Consider the following 15,842-nt stretch of genomic DNA (forward strand, 5'->3'; position numbering starts at 1 on the left):
AAAATGACGATATCAAAATTATATCACTACATAATTTTCCGAACTTTCTTCCTGTCGCTTTGAATGGTGTCATTTTGACCAAACTTGGCGAAAAAACTTCTGACATAATACCATTTAATTTACACTTTTAATAAAAGGGTGTCACCACGCTACTTTTTACAATATCTCCAGGTGAATGGGTAATTTGCGCCATATAAATGGGAGAGAAATGTTAATTTTTCGCTCATATTGAATAAAAACCAGCTTCCTAGGGGGTCAAAATATGACAAGGTCATAGGTCACATGTATTTCTAAGACACTGGGTCAAAAAATTAGGTAAAAGCGCAATTTCAACAATGGCAGGTGATGTTAAATACATGCGCTACAAATAACCCCTTTGCGGCAGGCTGGAGTTAAATCTGCGCAGAAACGTTCTAAAGCGTGTGCGCGTCCGAATTCGTCGCCCTTTACCTTAAGATAGAATGCGCCTTGGGGACAGATATCCAGACTCTAAAGCGTTTATAATATCATTGTTTGTCTGTGTACCGTGTTGTCGTGGCTCACTTTGCTGAAGCTTATGGATGAAATTTTCACCAGCTTAGTTTTGCAAAAATCGGGAATTTTATTTTCCCTTAACAGTGTACACTGGCATTGCGGCCGTTTTGAGGTTGAAGTATCGCTAGACATTGGGTAATTTGTTTCTATACTACCAAAGTCTGCATGGTGACCCTCGATTTTAATTTTGTTTTGGAAAAGAATGGTTGAAAGTTTCCATGGAGAAAGTTCCAGCAAAAATTTACGCCCTTCCTTTTCGAGGGGCGGACTGGCTTAACGCAAACTGAATCATCTACGTTTGAGGACAACACCAATATACGAATGTGTGTCTCCTGCCCCGAGTGCAACATGAGAGCGTATCGTTTGGAAGCTTTCAAGTCTCGTGAAACCTTTCGTGATTCTCGAGATATCTCCCGAGAAACATTTCATAAGCGCTATTACTAGGGTGGCCAAGCCATTTTTTTCTCTTGTTTATACACACAGTTTAAATGGATTTTTAGCAAGAATGGGGTAAAAGAAGAAAAATAAAAAAAATTATGCAAATAGCTGTATCCAATCAAAAGTTATGAAGTTTTAAAGCAATAAAAATGCCATTTTTTCGCGGACAATTTTCGGCAAATTTTAAAAAATTATTTCAATGAATGCCGATTCCTTCAAGTTTGGCAACCCATAATTTTTTATTTACTTCACATGGAATCATTAAACTATGTGTCTTGTGCACAGCTTTACCCAATATTACGGAAAAATCAAGATTTGACTGATGCACAGTCTTGGATTTTGAAACTGTGAGTGTTGAAAATTGAAAATATTTTGTCTGACTTAGTCAAAATTGCGGCGGCACCGTACCATCGAAAAATGGATGGATTTTTTATGTTTTTATGAATTTTGAATTCACATAACTTAAAAACTAGAGCTCACAATACAATGAAATTTTGTCACAATGTTATCTAATAACACTCAATTCTAACAAATCAATTTAAACTGCCAATTGTCTTTTAATGCAGTTCATTTTCAGCCATGAAATTGTAGAAATAGCTGTCCCTAACTTCAGCCTCAGGCAGGCTGTCAACTTCCGCCGCCATCTTGAGTCACACTGTACTGAGGTCTATGAATGAACACGATTTTGTTTTATGATTCGTACTTGTGCTCGTGGACAGATTTTCGTCATATTTCACAGAAATGTTGGAATGATGTTTAAAAAGAGCATGCTACAAGTTTTATGGCAAAAATATGTATCTAAATGGGAAAAATCTACACCGAATTTACCGTACTCACTTTACCTCGTGTTTGCTGGCTAAAATTCCCAGAATATAACAAAAACTCACCACTACATGTAAATGGGATGGTCTGCCACTTCCTGGCCAAGTTTCACAGTTCTATGACAGCGTGCACAGGGCCCGAAAGCAGTTCCGTTGCGAAATAGGTATTGACTGGATTCAGAAGTGCGTGCCATGAGCGGCGACCGCTCGAGCGCTGTGGCCGGTCAGTACAAAGTGGCATTTTTGGAGAGGAAAAACACTATTTTTCTATCGTTTTTTCTTCAGTTTTTTAATGAAACCTGCCTCATACATCGATTTCAATTGGAAATATCCATTTTTTCAGTAACTGAGCTACTTATTTTCAGAAAAAATGGCGTTTAAAATTTCACGAAAATCAAATTTCACTTTCAGTGTGCGTGAGTTGCGTATAATGTCGCAACATTTTAGCTTAACTTTGGCCACCCTACTATTACACCGATTACACTGATTTCAAATCCATACGGCGATAAAATACCGTGCGCAGCGATATGATGCAATGGTGCCGCTTATTTTAGAAATGACATCAAAGCGGAACCAGTGTCCCAATAGTCCTGTTTCATAAGTCAGGTCCATGACATATGTACCAACATCAGTGATTGCTTCATCTGATAATTTAAGGTCCATTTGCGTTACGCTGATTGGTGGGACCTCATGCGTTAGGTCTCATTACTATGTATTATTCACTTTACAGCTCCCTGATTGGACAATGTGTAGGTCCGGTCCTCCAGTGTTTACTTCCTCATTATGCAATGTCCCTCGTGCTTCCTGTCTACCGCTGAAGTAATACTTTATTCGTGATGTTCACGGATCGGCCGAAAGTTTCAACGAAAAATGCCGACAAACCTTCATGCGTCAAATTTCCATGTTTTTACTTATCCCTGTCCCTTTATGCATTACAGGCAGGTTGGCTCGTTGTTTCCCAATTGTTGGTTACGTACAAAGTTCACGTTTTCATTTTCATTTTGATTTGACGGGGGCATTGGCCGCATCGACAACAGTGAGGCCTGTGAATGACAAGAGGAAACAATAGAGCTTCAAGGCATTACGTAACAAAAATTACGTAATGGTTTCAGGCGTCAGTAGCTCATTTCAACCAACTGCCGCAGGGAAAAGGACAAAATTTCTCCTGGCAATATTTAATTCATGTATAATTCACAGTATCACATAAAATGCCATGAATAGTGAAGGAACTCTCGAACAAGGTCAATCTAACTAGATATTTTGACAAATACTCGGCATGAGTACCTTTCTTCATATACTGGGATCGAGCTGCGACCACGTGCAGGCATCATCCAAAAGTACATGGGACATTGCATAATGAGGCAGTGAACACTGGAGGACCGGACCTACACATTAACCAATCAGGAAGCTGTAAATTGAATAATACATAATAATGAGACCTAACACATGAGGTCCCTCCAATGACTGCTCCGAAAGTGGACCTTAGAAAAGCGGATTAACCAATCACAGCATGCAGTACATGTGTGTAGGACGTGTAATGTAGGTCATTTTGAAACAGGACTAATGCGTCATGTAACTGACGTAGCGCCCTCACCTGTGCAATATTCGAATATCGTTTGAGCAGTGAATAGGTGTAGGAAGCAACTGAATACCTTAGTGAACGTGTTTCTCCTAGGTCTAGACTTTCGCTGTGGAAATAATGGTAGGCATATTGTGTACATGTGTACACTGATGTACACAAATCGTACGATTACATTAAGTTGACGTTTCTGTGTGTCCGAAGCAGTCGGCGGTCCATTTAAAGCTTACGGACTCTTGTAGCTGTACTCGTTATTTCTCTGTCACGTTTAAGTCAAGCCATCTGCTCAAATAACGTAATTTCTCTTTCCTGTTTTCTAGTCGAAGGGCGAAGAACGGGCTAACTGGGCTAACTCTACCTGCAGAGCAAAAGTCGTGTGGGTCAGCCAAGATCTAGTCGCCGACGCCACGGACTCAGGTAGGTCAAAGATGGCGAGGTTGTCGAAGCGGAAATGGACTCTAACCTATGGTTCACGTCCACGCTATCGCATCGTCATCGAGGATTTCGAGCTAATGGCAGATGCTTGTACACTGCGGAAACACTTCCTCTATTTTGAGACCATGTTTTCGTGCAGCTTCGTCGAAAAGAATAGCGCAGAAATAACCATGAGTGAATTCCCGACTGCCAGTGGTCTGCGCATTCTTCTCGGATACATTTACAACGCACGCGTGGACGCGACACCCGAAAACATAATCGACGTCATGGAGGCGGCTGACTTCCTGCTGATGAAAGAGGAGAGCCTTGAATCTTTCCTGACGTCATTCAGTCGTTCAGCGATCTCCACCTCGAATTACAAGGGGTACTACACATTGCTGCAAAGATATGATTTTAGTCTGAAGAGCAGGATTAAGTCCGCTGTCTACGACTGGATGGCCAAGATAGCTGATCTAATACCCAACGACAATGTTAGAAAGGAGATACGCTCACAACCAGAAACCAAACTCAGAGATGACTTAAGCTTAATCCCAACGACAACTTTGTGCAGCATTTGTGGCGATTATCATCCATGTTTTGATTCATATATAATGAATGCAATCTGGGATTTAGAAATGTCCCTGCCCTATTACACAGACGTATTCGATGACTGGGCGTTGCGTTCCGTTCAGAATCGACGGCCTAATCAGGCTTCAAACATCGAGAAACAAAAGCAGGAAATAAGGTTCAAACGACGGAGAGATATCTCCTGTAATACTCAAAAAGCACCAGTTCCTAGAAAACCGAAGGCAAATCGAAAGCAACAAAGGCTGAAGTTCAATCGCTTTTGAGCATTTCCCTTTATCGTTTCAAATACTACGTTTACAGACCAGTGATCTAAAAAGCATTTCGAGGTGGACCCCTCGCGTCTGGAAAGATGAACGCGCGGAAATTAAACATTGATTTAATCAAAAGCTTCACGATTGAAAAATCATTGCTGGCCAACATTTGCCTGTTCTATGGCGGGGAAATCCCGGATGACGATTGAAAGTGAAAGTACTTGAGGAAATTTCTCACGGTGACATTTACACGAAAGTAAACATCGGAAACGTTTAAAATGTGAAGTTTTTTTTTGTCAAAATGACCAGAGAAATTTGCCATAACAGTTTGACATTAGTGACATTGACATTGATCGTGCTTTTACCACCGTAAAGTTATTCGACCGACTGCACCAGCCAGCAGCACAGTTCATCCAATAACGCGATTGATAGACGTATAGAACACACAGCAACAATGACTCAAAACACGACCTCCTATGAAAATACCTCGCGATGCACCGTTCATGACAGTGAGAGTGACTCCGAGAGGTGCAGTTGTTCTGAAGCTGGGTGGCAGTGCCTACTTCGTTGTGTAAATGATGTACCAATGAACTGTGGCGGGCTATCATTTGGAAGTGAACAAATAAACTGACAGGGTGCTTGGTAACAACTCGAACAAGTTACAACAGTTACATTTGATAATATGTCCCCTTGATATTAAAAAAATATATATTATACCACGTTCGGTTTAATAAAACGTTATAAAGATCCAACTTATAATAATAATTTCGTCATTTTATTCTAAAATACAAAAACATCTTCGCACATACCCCTAAAATAGAGTAAGTTTGAAGCAAAAAATATATTGCAATGCATTTTGTATGTAGAATTTGACATTTTTGGCGAGTGAATTGTACTCTGATTAAAATTTCCCTATCACTAATAAGTAAAATTGGACATACCGCGTATTGAATTATGCTGACGAGTTAAAGACTAGGAATGTGATATGATTTGGGCAGTAGAACAAGAAAATCTGTCTTTCAAAACATAGGGCCAAAGTCCCTGAAGCTACTATAGACATGGATACAAAATTAAGTATTTCCTGACTGTATGAAATTATCTTACTAGGGTCATCCTAGGGACATGTAACCAAACATTAAAGCTGTCTGACCAGCGGCTTTGAAAAAGCAAGCGACTCAACAGTTGACAGAGCTCTGCTGTGTTATGTAGAGAATAACCTTTTGTGACACATGTATTGATGAAGAAGGTGGATATCTTTGATAGCTCATTTCAGGATGGCCTGACCAAAAATGGAAAAAAAAAATCCATAAAAATACAGATTTGCATATTTCATCAGACTACATTAGTCTATAATAGCAAATAAATTACATTCTAATTAAAGTAAACAAGACTTGCTTAAATCAAGATTTACGTCATAATAAAACAGCAATTCTGTCAGGTTATAAAGAATCTTCAGCTGGGTTATCTTTTAATATCAGTATTTTCATCCTATTAACCAAGCACATTTTAACTTTCAAATTAACATTGTAAGTTCTGTTGAATAAGTTGAGACTGTACATACTCAGAGAAAGCACACTGAAGAGACAAATGTTTGAAACTTAAGAAGTTCAAGGTCATCAAAAGCATTATAAGGAATCATGTTACACTTTCATTGCACTGTTTACACAGATTGCATGATTGCTATAAATAGCACATGAGGAATCTTACAGCCCAGCTTTACCATAAAAACCCTATCACTTTGACCACTCTTTTAATTGACCACTCTATTTTTTTCCTCAAAAAGTAATTTTATTTTATCCTTACCAAGTCAACCAAAACTTTCTCTATCTCTATTTATTTGACCACCCTATCATGACAAACTATTTTGAGCAATTTCTTTTAGATAACATAAATGGTGGTTCAGAATATATCAAAGTTGGGATTCAGGAAAGTTGCCTTTACATGTTTTAATCCTCCAAGATGGTAAGCATTTCACTATGAACTGTCAAAACAAGTTGAACTTTCTGATAATTCTACACTAAAATTATTTTGGCTTTGATGATTTCCTAATTAATTCAATTATTTAAAATCATATTAATTATTTTTTTCTGGGTGAATTGACAGGGTTTATACAGTACAAGAATTACATACAATGTAAGTCAAATTTTGACCAAAAATGACAAAAAAATTCCTTAAAAATACACATTTGCATATTTCATCACAATTTGAACAAATCTAAGTTGGGTTATCCCTAGGGACCTGTATACCAAATAACAAAGCTGTCTGACCAGCGGTTATGAAGAAGAAGATTTTTTACCAAAAACACCTTTTTTGGCATTAATTTGCCTATTTTCAGCAATATCAAAAAATTAAAAAAAATAGTTTCTCAAAATCATATTTTTCATCTACACAACAAATATCAAATCAGTAAGTACTGCGGTTCTCAAGATATTTGAGTGGACGGACGCCTCACAAACGGACATACATACATACATACATACATACATACATACATACATACATACATACATACATACATACATACATACATACATACATACATACATACATACATACATACATACATACATACATACATACATACATACATACATACATACATACATACATACATACATACATACATACATACATACATACATACATACATACATACATACAGACTGACATACAGACTGACATACATACAGACTGACGGACGCCGGACGGATACCCATCCCAATAGCTTCTATAGACTATAGTCTATAGTAGCTAACAAAATGAAATTCAAGAAAAGTACAGCAAATTCTTACTGATAGAATACAAATGTAACCATTTTCGATATCATATTATTTTTATACACTGCCTTTGTTCACGACAAGGTGATGCCCATCTCTTTCATGTTGTCGGAATCATTCTAATGTTTAATTGCTTGGTTCTAAGGAAATATTTGAAAGTAGACTACTCAGAAATTACCACATCTTCAAGTTTTCAGTCTTATAAACGAGATATAATGGTCATTTGGTAATCATAAAGCACTTTTCCAATGAATAGGTCTATGTTTCATAGAATTACACTATTTGTGTGATTTAGGAACCATTGGCCTTTTTTACGTAAGCGCTGTGTTCATACATATCATTCAACTTGTTCAGTATAATTCATTGCGCATGCGCGCCCTCAGTGACGTGGCAAACTGTTGACGTGGCAAATCTATCGAGATTATCCTCTCAAGAAGATCGTATAGAAACCAACAATATGGTGACATTTCTATGGTTAATAATAGAACCGCCCAATTGGATCAATGAAGTTTGAAGAGGCCACGACTGAAATCACTCTATATCCGGTAATATTTACACGGTACCGGCAGGTAACCGCAGTATGCAAAGGTAAGCTTAAATATGGCACAATTTCCACACACCGGCGCTTTGCAATAATGAAAACGTGTATGAGTGGTGGAATTAGAAGAGTTGACCTGCGTCTGTCGTCCGGATCTGTCTAGGATATCGTCATATGCGCAAATCATCAGTGGTGATTTGATAAAATACCGCAAGTAACAACATAATTAAGATGCATATGTAATTGGAAACCATGCAAGAATGTGGGTCATTTAAGGTCAATGCACTTACGGGACAATCGGTGCTTGTTACGCATTGTTACCTTTATGGGTGTGGTGGTCTATTGTTCAAAGACGCGTGCTTTGTCATGGATACCATAAACTCGCGCTTTTTAAGTGATTCACGATGCTTTTCAGCTGTATATGGGTCTTCTTACAGACTAATGTTAAAGACACTGAGCAATAAGGGTGATTTGAATCTGCTATCCTGAGATTCTGTTGGGGAATACAAAACTTTCTATTTTCGAAAAACTCAGACGGCTTTAAATCTTCTTACTCCATGAGCTTTAAAATGAGCCCCCTTCAATGGTATATCACAACAAAAATTGTCAAAATTTGAGAGTCCCAATACCTGTCACCGAGGCGCATTCTACCTTTAGTTTCGGGAAATAAAAATAGGCTTTTCTCTTTGAAGACGGGAAAAGAGAAGGTTAGAAAATGCACCAGGACGTTGATCATACCTGCAGTGTCAAGATAGCATGATGCCATAAAATGATAAAACATACACAGCTCATTCTTTATGGTATTGGCTGGTGTTTAGATTCTTCTATAATACTTACGTTTAGGCGTACATTATTTTATGAGGAGCCATACGGATCAAATAAATTTCACAGTGCACAGATCTGTGAACGTAGAATATGGGTATTAATATTGTGAGTGTGTGACACCATATAGCATCAAACTCACAAATTAAAAATGTGCAGAATAGAATAAAGCGAGCCGATTGCACACAACTTTCATAAATGTTTACGAAAATCGAATACAGTGCTTTGTACGCATGCGCATGTCTTTTTTCTTGTTTTTTCTTCCGTGCCACCAAAAAGACGCACATCAAAATCAGCGTCAACACATTTCAGTCATTTTTTCTTCCTAATCCTGTCTGTTGCAGATAAAAGTGAAATGATCGAGAATATTAAGGAATACTCACGATCTTTACATCATTCGTGTCAGCCTTGACATCTCTTTGAGGTACAATTGATGAACTATGACGCATCCACATGGGCGAAAACGCCGTCGATACAGCAGGAGGTCAAAGGTAAAGCACCCACCAGATGATGGCGTCAGACAAAAGGTAACACGCTACGGGAAGGTGCACGACTTCAAAATCTGCACAGATGATCACACTTTTAAAGTTTCGAGTGAGACGTTGAAGGCAAATTTCGACTTCTTTGACACAATGCTATCCAACGGCAACTTCGTGGAGACACAGAGTCGCGAGGTGTGCCTGGAAGACCACGTGACTTCGGCCGCTGTTTCTGTGATTCTCAAGCTCACCCACGAAGGATTTCTCCGAATCCAACCAAATGACGTCATCGAGTTACTTCGGGCCGCGGATTACTTACAGTTGAAAGTACGCCCCCTAGTATTGGGCCTGCACATGTTCTACATGAACATTTCCGTACATAATTGGCGCGGGTTTTATCGCGTGCTCCGGTCGTCTGCTTTCGATTTGGCGGGAAACTTCAAATATGTTCTCGATTGTTGGATGAACGACAACATAAAGTTGATAAAGCCTTATGTACGGGCCATCGGAGAGAGGGTCACTCTGTCCGAACGAAATTCTCCCGGAGAACTTACCTCCTACCAAGGACCTGAACTCATGTACCTACTGCAATTTTATTCATATAGTTATTTACACAAGCCAGATATCGTGGAAAACATCTTCGTTCCGACTGTCGTGAAATTGCCGTCTAAACCACTCTATGGGGGCGTGGATGTCACTGTTCCAACAAAGCGAGTGCCAAGCGTCGTGAAAAGAATTCACTCATTCCAAGGAGCACGGAACAGATAGCATGTCCGTTCGTTAGCAAAATTGTAAATAACGGACAAATACGGAGTATGCAAAAGGCTTGGGACTGTTCGTGATTTTCCGGAATTGTTTCTGAATTCAACTCCAGTGATGTTACAATTAGACATTATTGAATTGGCATCGTCTTTTTGTTGTTCTTTTTTTTAAACTCACTTTATTTTCGAAGTCTGCCATGTTTATATCCAGAAATATATAAAAACGAAGGGAAAAAGTTAAGCAAACCTATAGTCTTCTATCCTCTAACAGACCTGAAGCAGATCAGGCAACTGACGATATAGTCTCTGGCTAGTAACGTAGAGGGCGATATTCGCTCACTCATGATATGGCACCGGTTTTTAGATTTTTAATTTCAGAGGTAGGCCATTTGATTGTTAGAATTCGTCCATGTAATGTTTTTGTTATCAACAGTATAACATAAACCAATTTTTGAAAGCCATGATCACAGACACCCCAATCCTACTCCGTTTTTTTTCAGGGTCAAATGTCTTGATTATCTTTTCCCGGATGAAAATGGGCTTTAGCAATTTTTGAACATTTTTTTCGATTTTTTCATCACTAGCTCCAAAATGATGGGGACCCCTATTACAAGGAGAAAAAAGGACAGGAGAAATTTCATCGACCTAAGGGACGTCTCTCATATGCACTTAACATTTAATTCATTGAAGACTGCAGATTGCCTTCCATTGAAAACGCTGTGCTATATTACACGTGTGCTACGCAAAACTAAGAAAATGATAATTACACAAGATTGATTTTTGAGGTGCAAGATGCTATGAATTATTTTTCTATATTTTATTAATGGAGTTATAATGGATAATTTCCGTATTTTATTTATTTTATTACATTGTTTTGTTACAGATAATTTCCATGCATTAAAACTATTAGTAATAACGTGTCAAATAATACCTTGTTGACTGTTCGGATTTCAGCACGAATGCGCATCGAGGGCAGATGTTAGGACTCTCACTCAATTTTTTACAATTCTTTTCTAATCTTCCACTTGTGGAGGCTCATTGTAACTTAGCTGTTGGAGTAAGAGAAATTTTCACTTAGTATTTTGACAATCGAAATTTCATTTTTCCCCTGAAATTTTATTTCCCCTCCCACAAAGTTAACACAGGAATGACAGTCATTTTGAATTTCAAATATCGGAAAATATTAAGGTAATTTGTTTCTCCAGTAGCAAACTTTGCGCGGCGACCCTCCCAATTTTTATTCTTGATTTCACAAGAGAACGGTTGAAGTTCCATTCGGGAAAGTATGAGGCAAGTACTACCTTAAGTAAAACATCAAAACGCATAGTAAACCATATGCAGATAGAGTCGGTGACACTATTGACGTGCTTAAAAATCAGTCATTGTCTCCATTGCTCGAGGGAATGTCATTCAAAGCAGCAGCACGTGGCTCGAGATTGCGATTCAAACTTTTGCTGAAACTTCCTTTTAGGAAACTTTAAATCATTCCCTTGCGAAATCATGTATCAAAATCAGGGTCCACCGTGCACACTTTAGTACTAGATCATAGATCAAAGAAAAAATATTTACTAACCCTTGAAATTTAAAATGGCCGCTTTTTTGTAGTAATTCTGTAGCGAAAATTAAGTTTTAGATTCAAACGAAAACCTAATTTGCTCCGTGGGGTTCAAAATGGACCCCAAAAGTGATAGACAATAAAAGTAAAGAAGTAAACGTGATGCGGTCCTAATATCTGCCCCGAAGGGCATTCTACGTTAAGCAGGAAGCAAGCAAACTTACGAATTCTAATGAACAGAAACTGAAGATTTTTCCTTCAGTTCATTAGAATTTATATGAAGTCTGTTCACAGGTCAACAATGAATCCAGATACAAAATTGTTGTTATTTATGCTGTCACACTATTACCGTCATTATCTGTAAGAATTCTCTCTCTCTCTCTCTCTCTCTCTCTCTCTCTCTCTCTCTCTCTCTCTCTCTCTCTCTCTCTCTCTCTCTCTCTCTCTTTCTCTCCCTCTCTCATATTCTGGGTCTTTAAGTTGTCCGATGACACAAAATTACGTTCACCGAATAGAAGAGTGAAAATTGCACGTCCATCCGCCAGTGAACGGTTTTCCAATACATCTTTACAACCCTTATAGCTATCAGTACATTTTTAACTTTGTCTAGCCTCCATGAGTTAGACAGAAAACCAAGTGATTCACAACATTGATATCTATTTGAAACAAACCAGACTGAAATGAATTTACAATACAGTGATATCACCCGCTTTAGCTATGCCATTTATCACAAGACAAGTTAAGCATTGATACTGTCTGCTGTAAGACAATTTGCAATTTATTCTAACAGTGATACATTGAAGTCATTTCTTGACGATGCGACTATCGACGTCATCAATGAACACATCATCCCATGATCATAACACGAGTGAGATGATGAGCTTGCTTCCTTTCTTGCAACTCCATCATCGTCTTCTCTCTCTCAACCTGCAGCTTTATCTGGTGTCGCCACAGGAGATCTCGGTCTCGATCTCGGGGTGGGAAGTGCTCCTGTAGTGGCGGCGAAGTCCAGCTAGGCCGACACCATCACTCGGCTGATTCTGAGGAGAAAAGAGAAATCGAACAAACGACCGACTCGGCCCGTCGCGTAGGAATCTTGTCTCAGGCTTTCATTCTAAAGCTCCTGGTGTAAGAAAAGTTTTCACCGTCTAAGGTTTTTGAAAATCGAAAAGCTTATTTTTCACCATAGAGTTAACACAGGGATGGCGGCCATTTTGAATTTCAAATATCAGTAAATGTCAGGTGATTTGTTTCTCTACTACCAAAATTTGCACCGTGACCCCTTATTTTCATTCTTGCTTTGGTGAGAGAATGGTTGAAAGTTTCATTGAGGAAAGTTTGAGAACAGGTGAAGTCTTTCTCTTTTCGTGGCGCATACTACCTTAACACAGTTCTTCTGTATAAAGTCAAGCATACATGTACACGATGTGAGATCTGTACTGTAAATGGGATAGTGGAATCCATGTAGAACATCTATCAACTATGCGCAGTCGCTTTTTGCGCATTAGTGTCTTTTCAAAACCACCAAAAGATTAATCAGCTAGAACCTGTCGATGTCATTTTCTCTTTCAAAACTACCGAATCTATCAAACCTCTGATTATAGACGCGGCACGTGAGATCACTTATTCCACTGCCCTTGTTGATACACTTCCACCGGAAAATAATTCATCACTTTACCTTTTTGCTTTGAACTTTTTACGGGCAAGGTATCCACGAAAAAAATCCCTGGATGGTAACAGTTGCCTTGTTGTGAACACACAATAACTGCCGTAGCGAAACAAAACGGAACAAAAGAAATTGCATAGTACGTGTGAATTCACCTTGGCGGACTGACACATTTCGCTGTGAATCGTTTTTAAGGATTGATATAGTGAAAGGGAAAGAGTGCATCGTTCTTTCTCCGATTTGAATTCATTGTTCCTGATTGAGTTCACAAGCGTCTCTGTTCCAGAATTAAACGAGTCTCACAGCACATTGTCAGGTTAAAAAAACACACACGCGCACACACATACACGCAGTATATTGAGACACGATTTCTGGGGTGAATACGAACTTGTGACTCACAAATATAACAGAATGCAAAATGATAACAAAACACGTCAAACTTTACAGCCAATTACTTAGTACTTAGTAAGATTCAGCTGTTTAGTGGACCCTAGCTGTGGACTTTGTATTTACTTCGTCTGGTACTATAAGTTGGTATGCTGTTACAGATATCACATCAATATATCATGCTTGATAAATCACAATGACGTCACGGTGACGAGGGGGAAAACAATCTGAACAGAGTCCAACCTGGTGGTTCGTGTCACCATTGTCTGCAGTTTTTACAATCTCCTCATTTTCTTCGTCATCTGTACCGGGTTGTTTTCCATAACTTACTGTAAATAAAAGACAGATAGAACTTGATATCTTTGTTTGTATCCTCAGCTTTGTCGGTGCCAATGTGAAGCTGTAACATTTTGGTATCTGTTTTTACGAGAATTGAGAAATATATGTGTTCATTATCAATTGTGACTGCATTGTGAAAAAGCTACAACGCGTATTTATATACGCACAATATTGTCTGAAAGCGGTAATGTATTGAATGTTTTTGATACCATATCCCATGTATGAATACCCTAATCATATACAAAGGGTAATAAAAGCTGAATAAGGGACTGGACACAAATTACAGGGGGGTGGGCCGGTGTTTTTTGGGGTGGGTCGCCTTTTTTCGCGCAAGCATTTTTGAAGGGTCATAAAATTTTGTGCAAGCCTATGGGGGAGGGTCACCTTTTTTCATGCATCAAAGCTGAAATTGCATGTGCACGTTATGGAATACTGAAAAAAGAAAAAATACCTCCTGGCACTTTCATTTTCTGCCATTACCATTTTCGGCGCGCCCTTCGGGCGCAAATTTCAGGTGTAATAAACAATGTATTGATGATCCAAGCAGCCACATTGATTTAAGTTGTCATGATTTTTACTTATTCAACACTATTGTGCATAACTGTCCCCTATAATGACTCTTTCAATAACAATTTGGGAGATTACTTATTTGACATTATTCTCCCATTGACAATACATTGGGTATAGGTCGGTGTCAAACGTTCATGTCGCTGTATGTACATTTTTTATTTTTTGAGGACATTGACAGAATACAAACTGTTCAGAATAGTGCATAGTGTCATCAATAACAACTGGAAGCTTCAGGTCGAACAACTTTTGAATAACAATTTAGGATCAGATAACCTATGAGTTATTTGTAGTTTCCTCATAGCCTACAATGTATAGTGAATCAACATTTTGGTGAAATTCCAAAATCAAATTTCTTGCACAACCATGGACTTGAAACCACTCTAGTCTAATCATGAATATTAATACTAATAATTAGGTGTACATAAATGCACAGATTTACCAAGTTTTGTATTGGAAAAAAATTATTCATAGTTTCATCATAGACTGCCATGTATAGTGAATGGACATTTCAGTGAAATTCCAAAATCAAATTTCTTGCACACCCATTGACTTGAAACTACTCCAGTCTAATCATGAACATTAATACCAATAATCAAGTGTACATAAATGCACAGATTTTCCTATTTTTGTATTGGAAAAAAATTATTCATAGTTTCATCATAGACTGCCATGTATAGTGAATGGACATTTCAGTGAAATTCCAAAATCAAATTTCTTGCAAACCCATTGACTTGAAACCACTCTAGTCTAATCATGAACATTAGTACCAATAATTGAGTGTACATAAATGCACAGATTTACCTATTTTTGTATTGGAAAAAAATTATTCATAGGGTTTCACCATAGACTGCCATGTATAGTGAATCAACATTTCGGTGAAATTCCAAAATCAAATTTCTTGCACACACATGGACTTGTAACCACTCTAGTCTAATCAAGAACATAAATATCAATAATCAAGCATACATAAATACACAGATTTGCCAAGTTTTGTATTTAAAAAAAATTATTCATAGTTTCTTCATAGACTACAATGTATAATGGAGCCACATTTCATGTGAAATTCCAAAAACAAAGTTATTGTACACAGATGCACGTGTTACCACCCTCTTCTAATCAAACACAATTATGTCAATTATTCAGGGTCAAATATACACAAATAGTGCATATTTTTAATTCTGAAAATTTTTTTTACAGTTTTGTCATAGACTCCCATGTATAGTGGATCAACATTTTATGCGAAATTCCAAAAACAAAGTTATTGTACACAGATGCACATTTTACTACCCTCTTCTAATCAAGCACAATTATGTCAATTATTGA

The 15,842-nt window shown here is 38.1% G+C and overlaps 1 protein-coding gene across 1 annotated transcript; it reads left to right on the forward strand.

Annotated features, from left to right (window-relative positions):
- The first annotated feature begins 2,335 nt into the window (after positions 1-2,335).
- On the forward strand, positions 2,336-4,637 carry LOC139129750 (uncharacterized). The gene is made up of 3 exons (XM_070695435.1): positions 2,336-2,371; positions 3,352-3,495; positions 3,693-4,637. Exons 2-3 carry the CDS (start codon positions 3,493-3,495, stop codon positions 4,635-4,637), a joined length of 948 nt encoding a protein of 315 aa, XP_070551536.1. The 5' UTR covers positions 2,336-2,371; positions 3,352-3,492.
- The last annotated feature ends 11,205 nt before the right edge of the window (positions 4,638-15,842 follow it).

Source organism: Ptychodera flava, chromosome 3 (genome assembly GCF_041260155.1).
Source record: "Ptychodera flava strain L36383 chromosome 3, AS_Pfla_20210202, whole genome shotgun sequence".
Classification (NCBI taxonomy): Eukaryota; Metazoa; Hemichordata; class Enteropneusta; family Ptychoderidae; genus Ptychodera; species Ptychodera flava.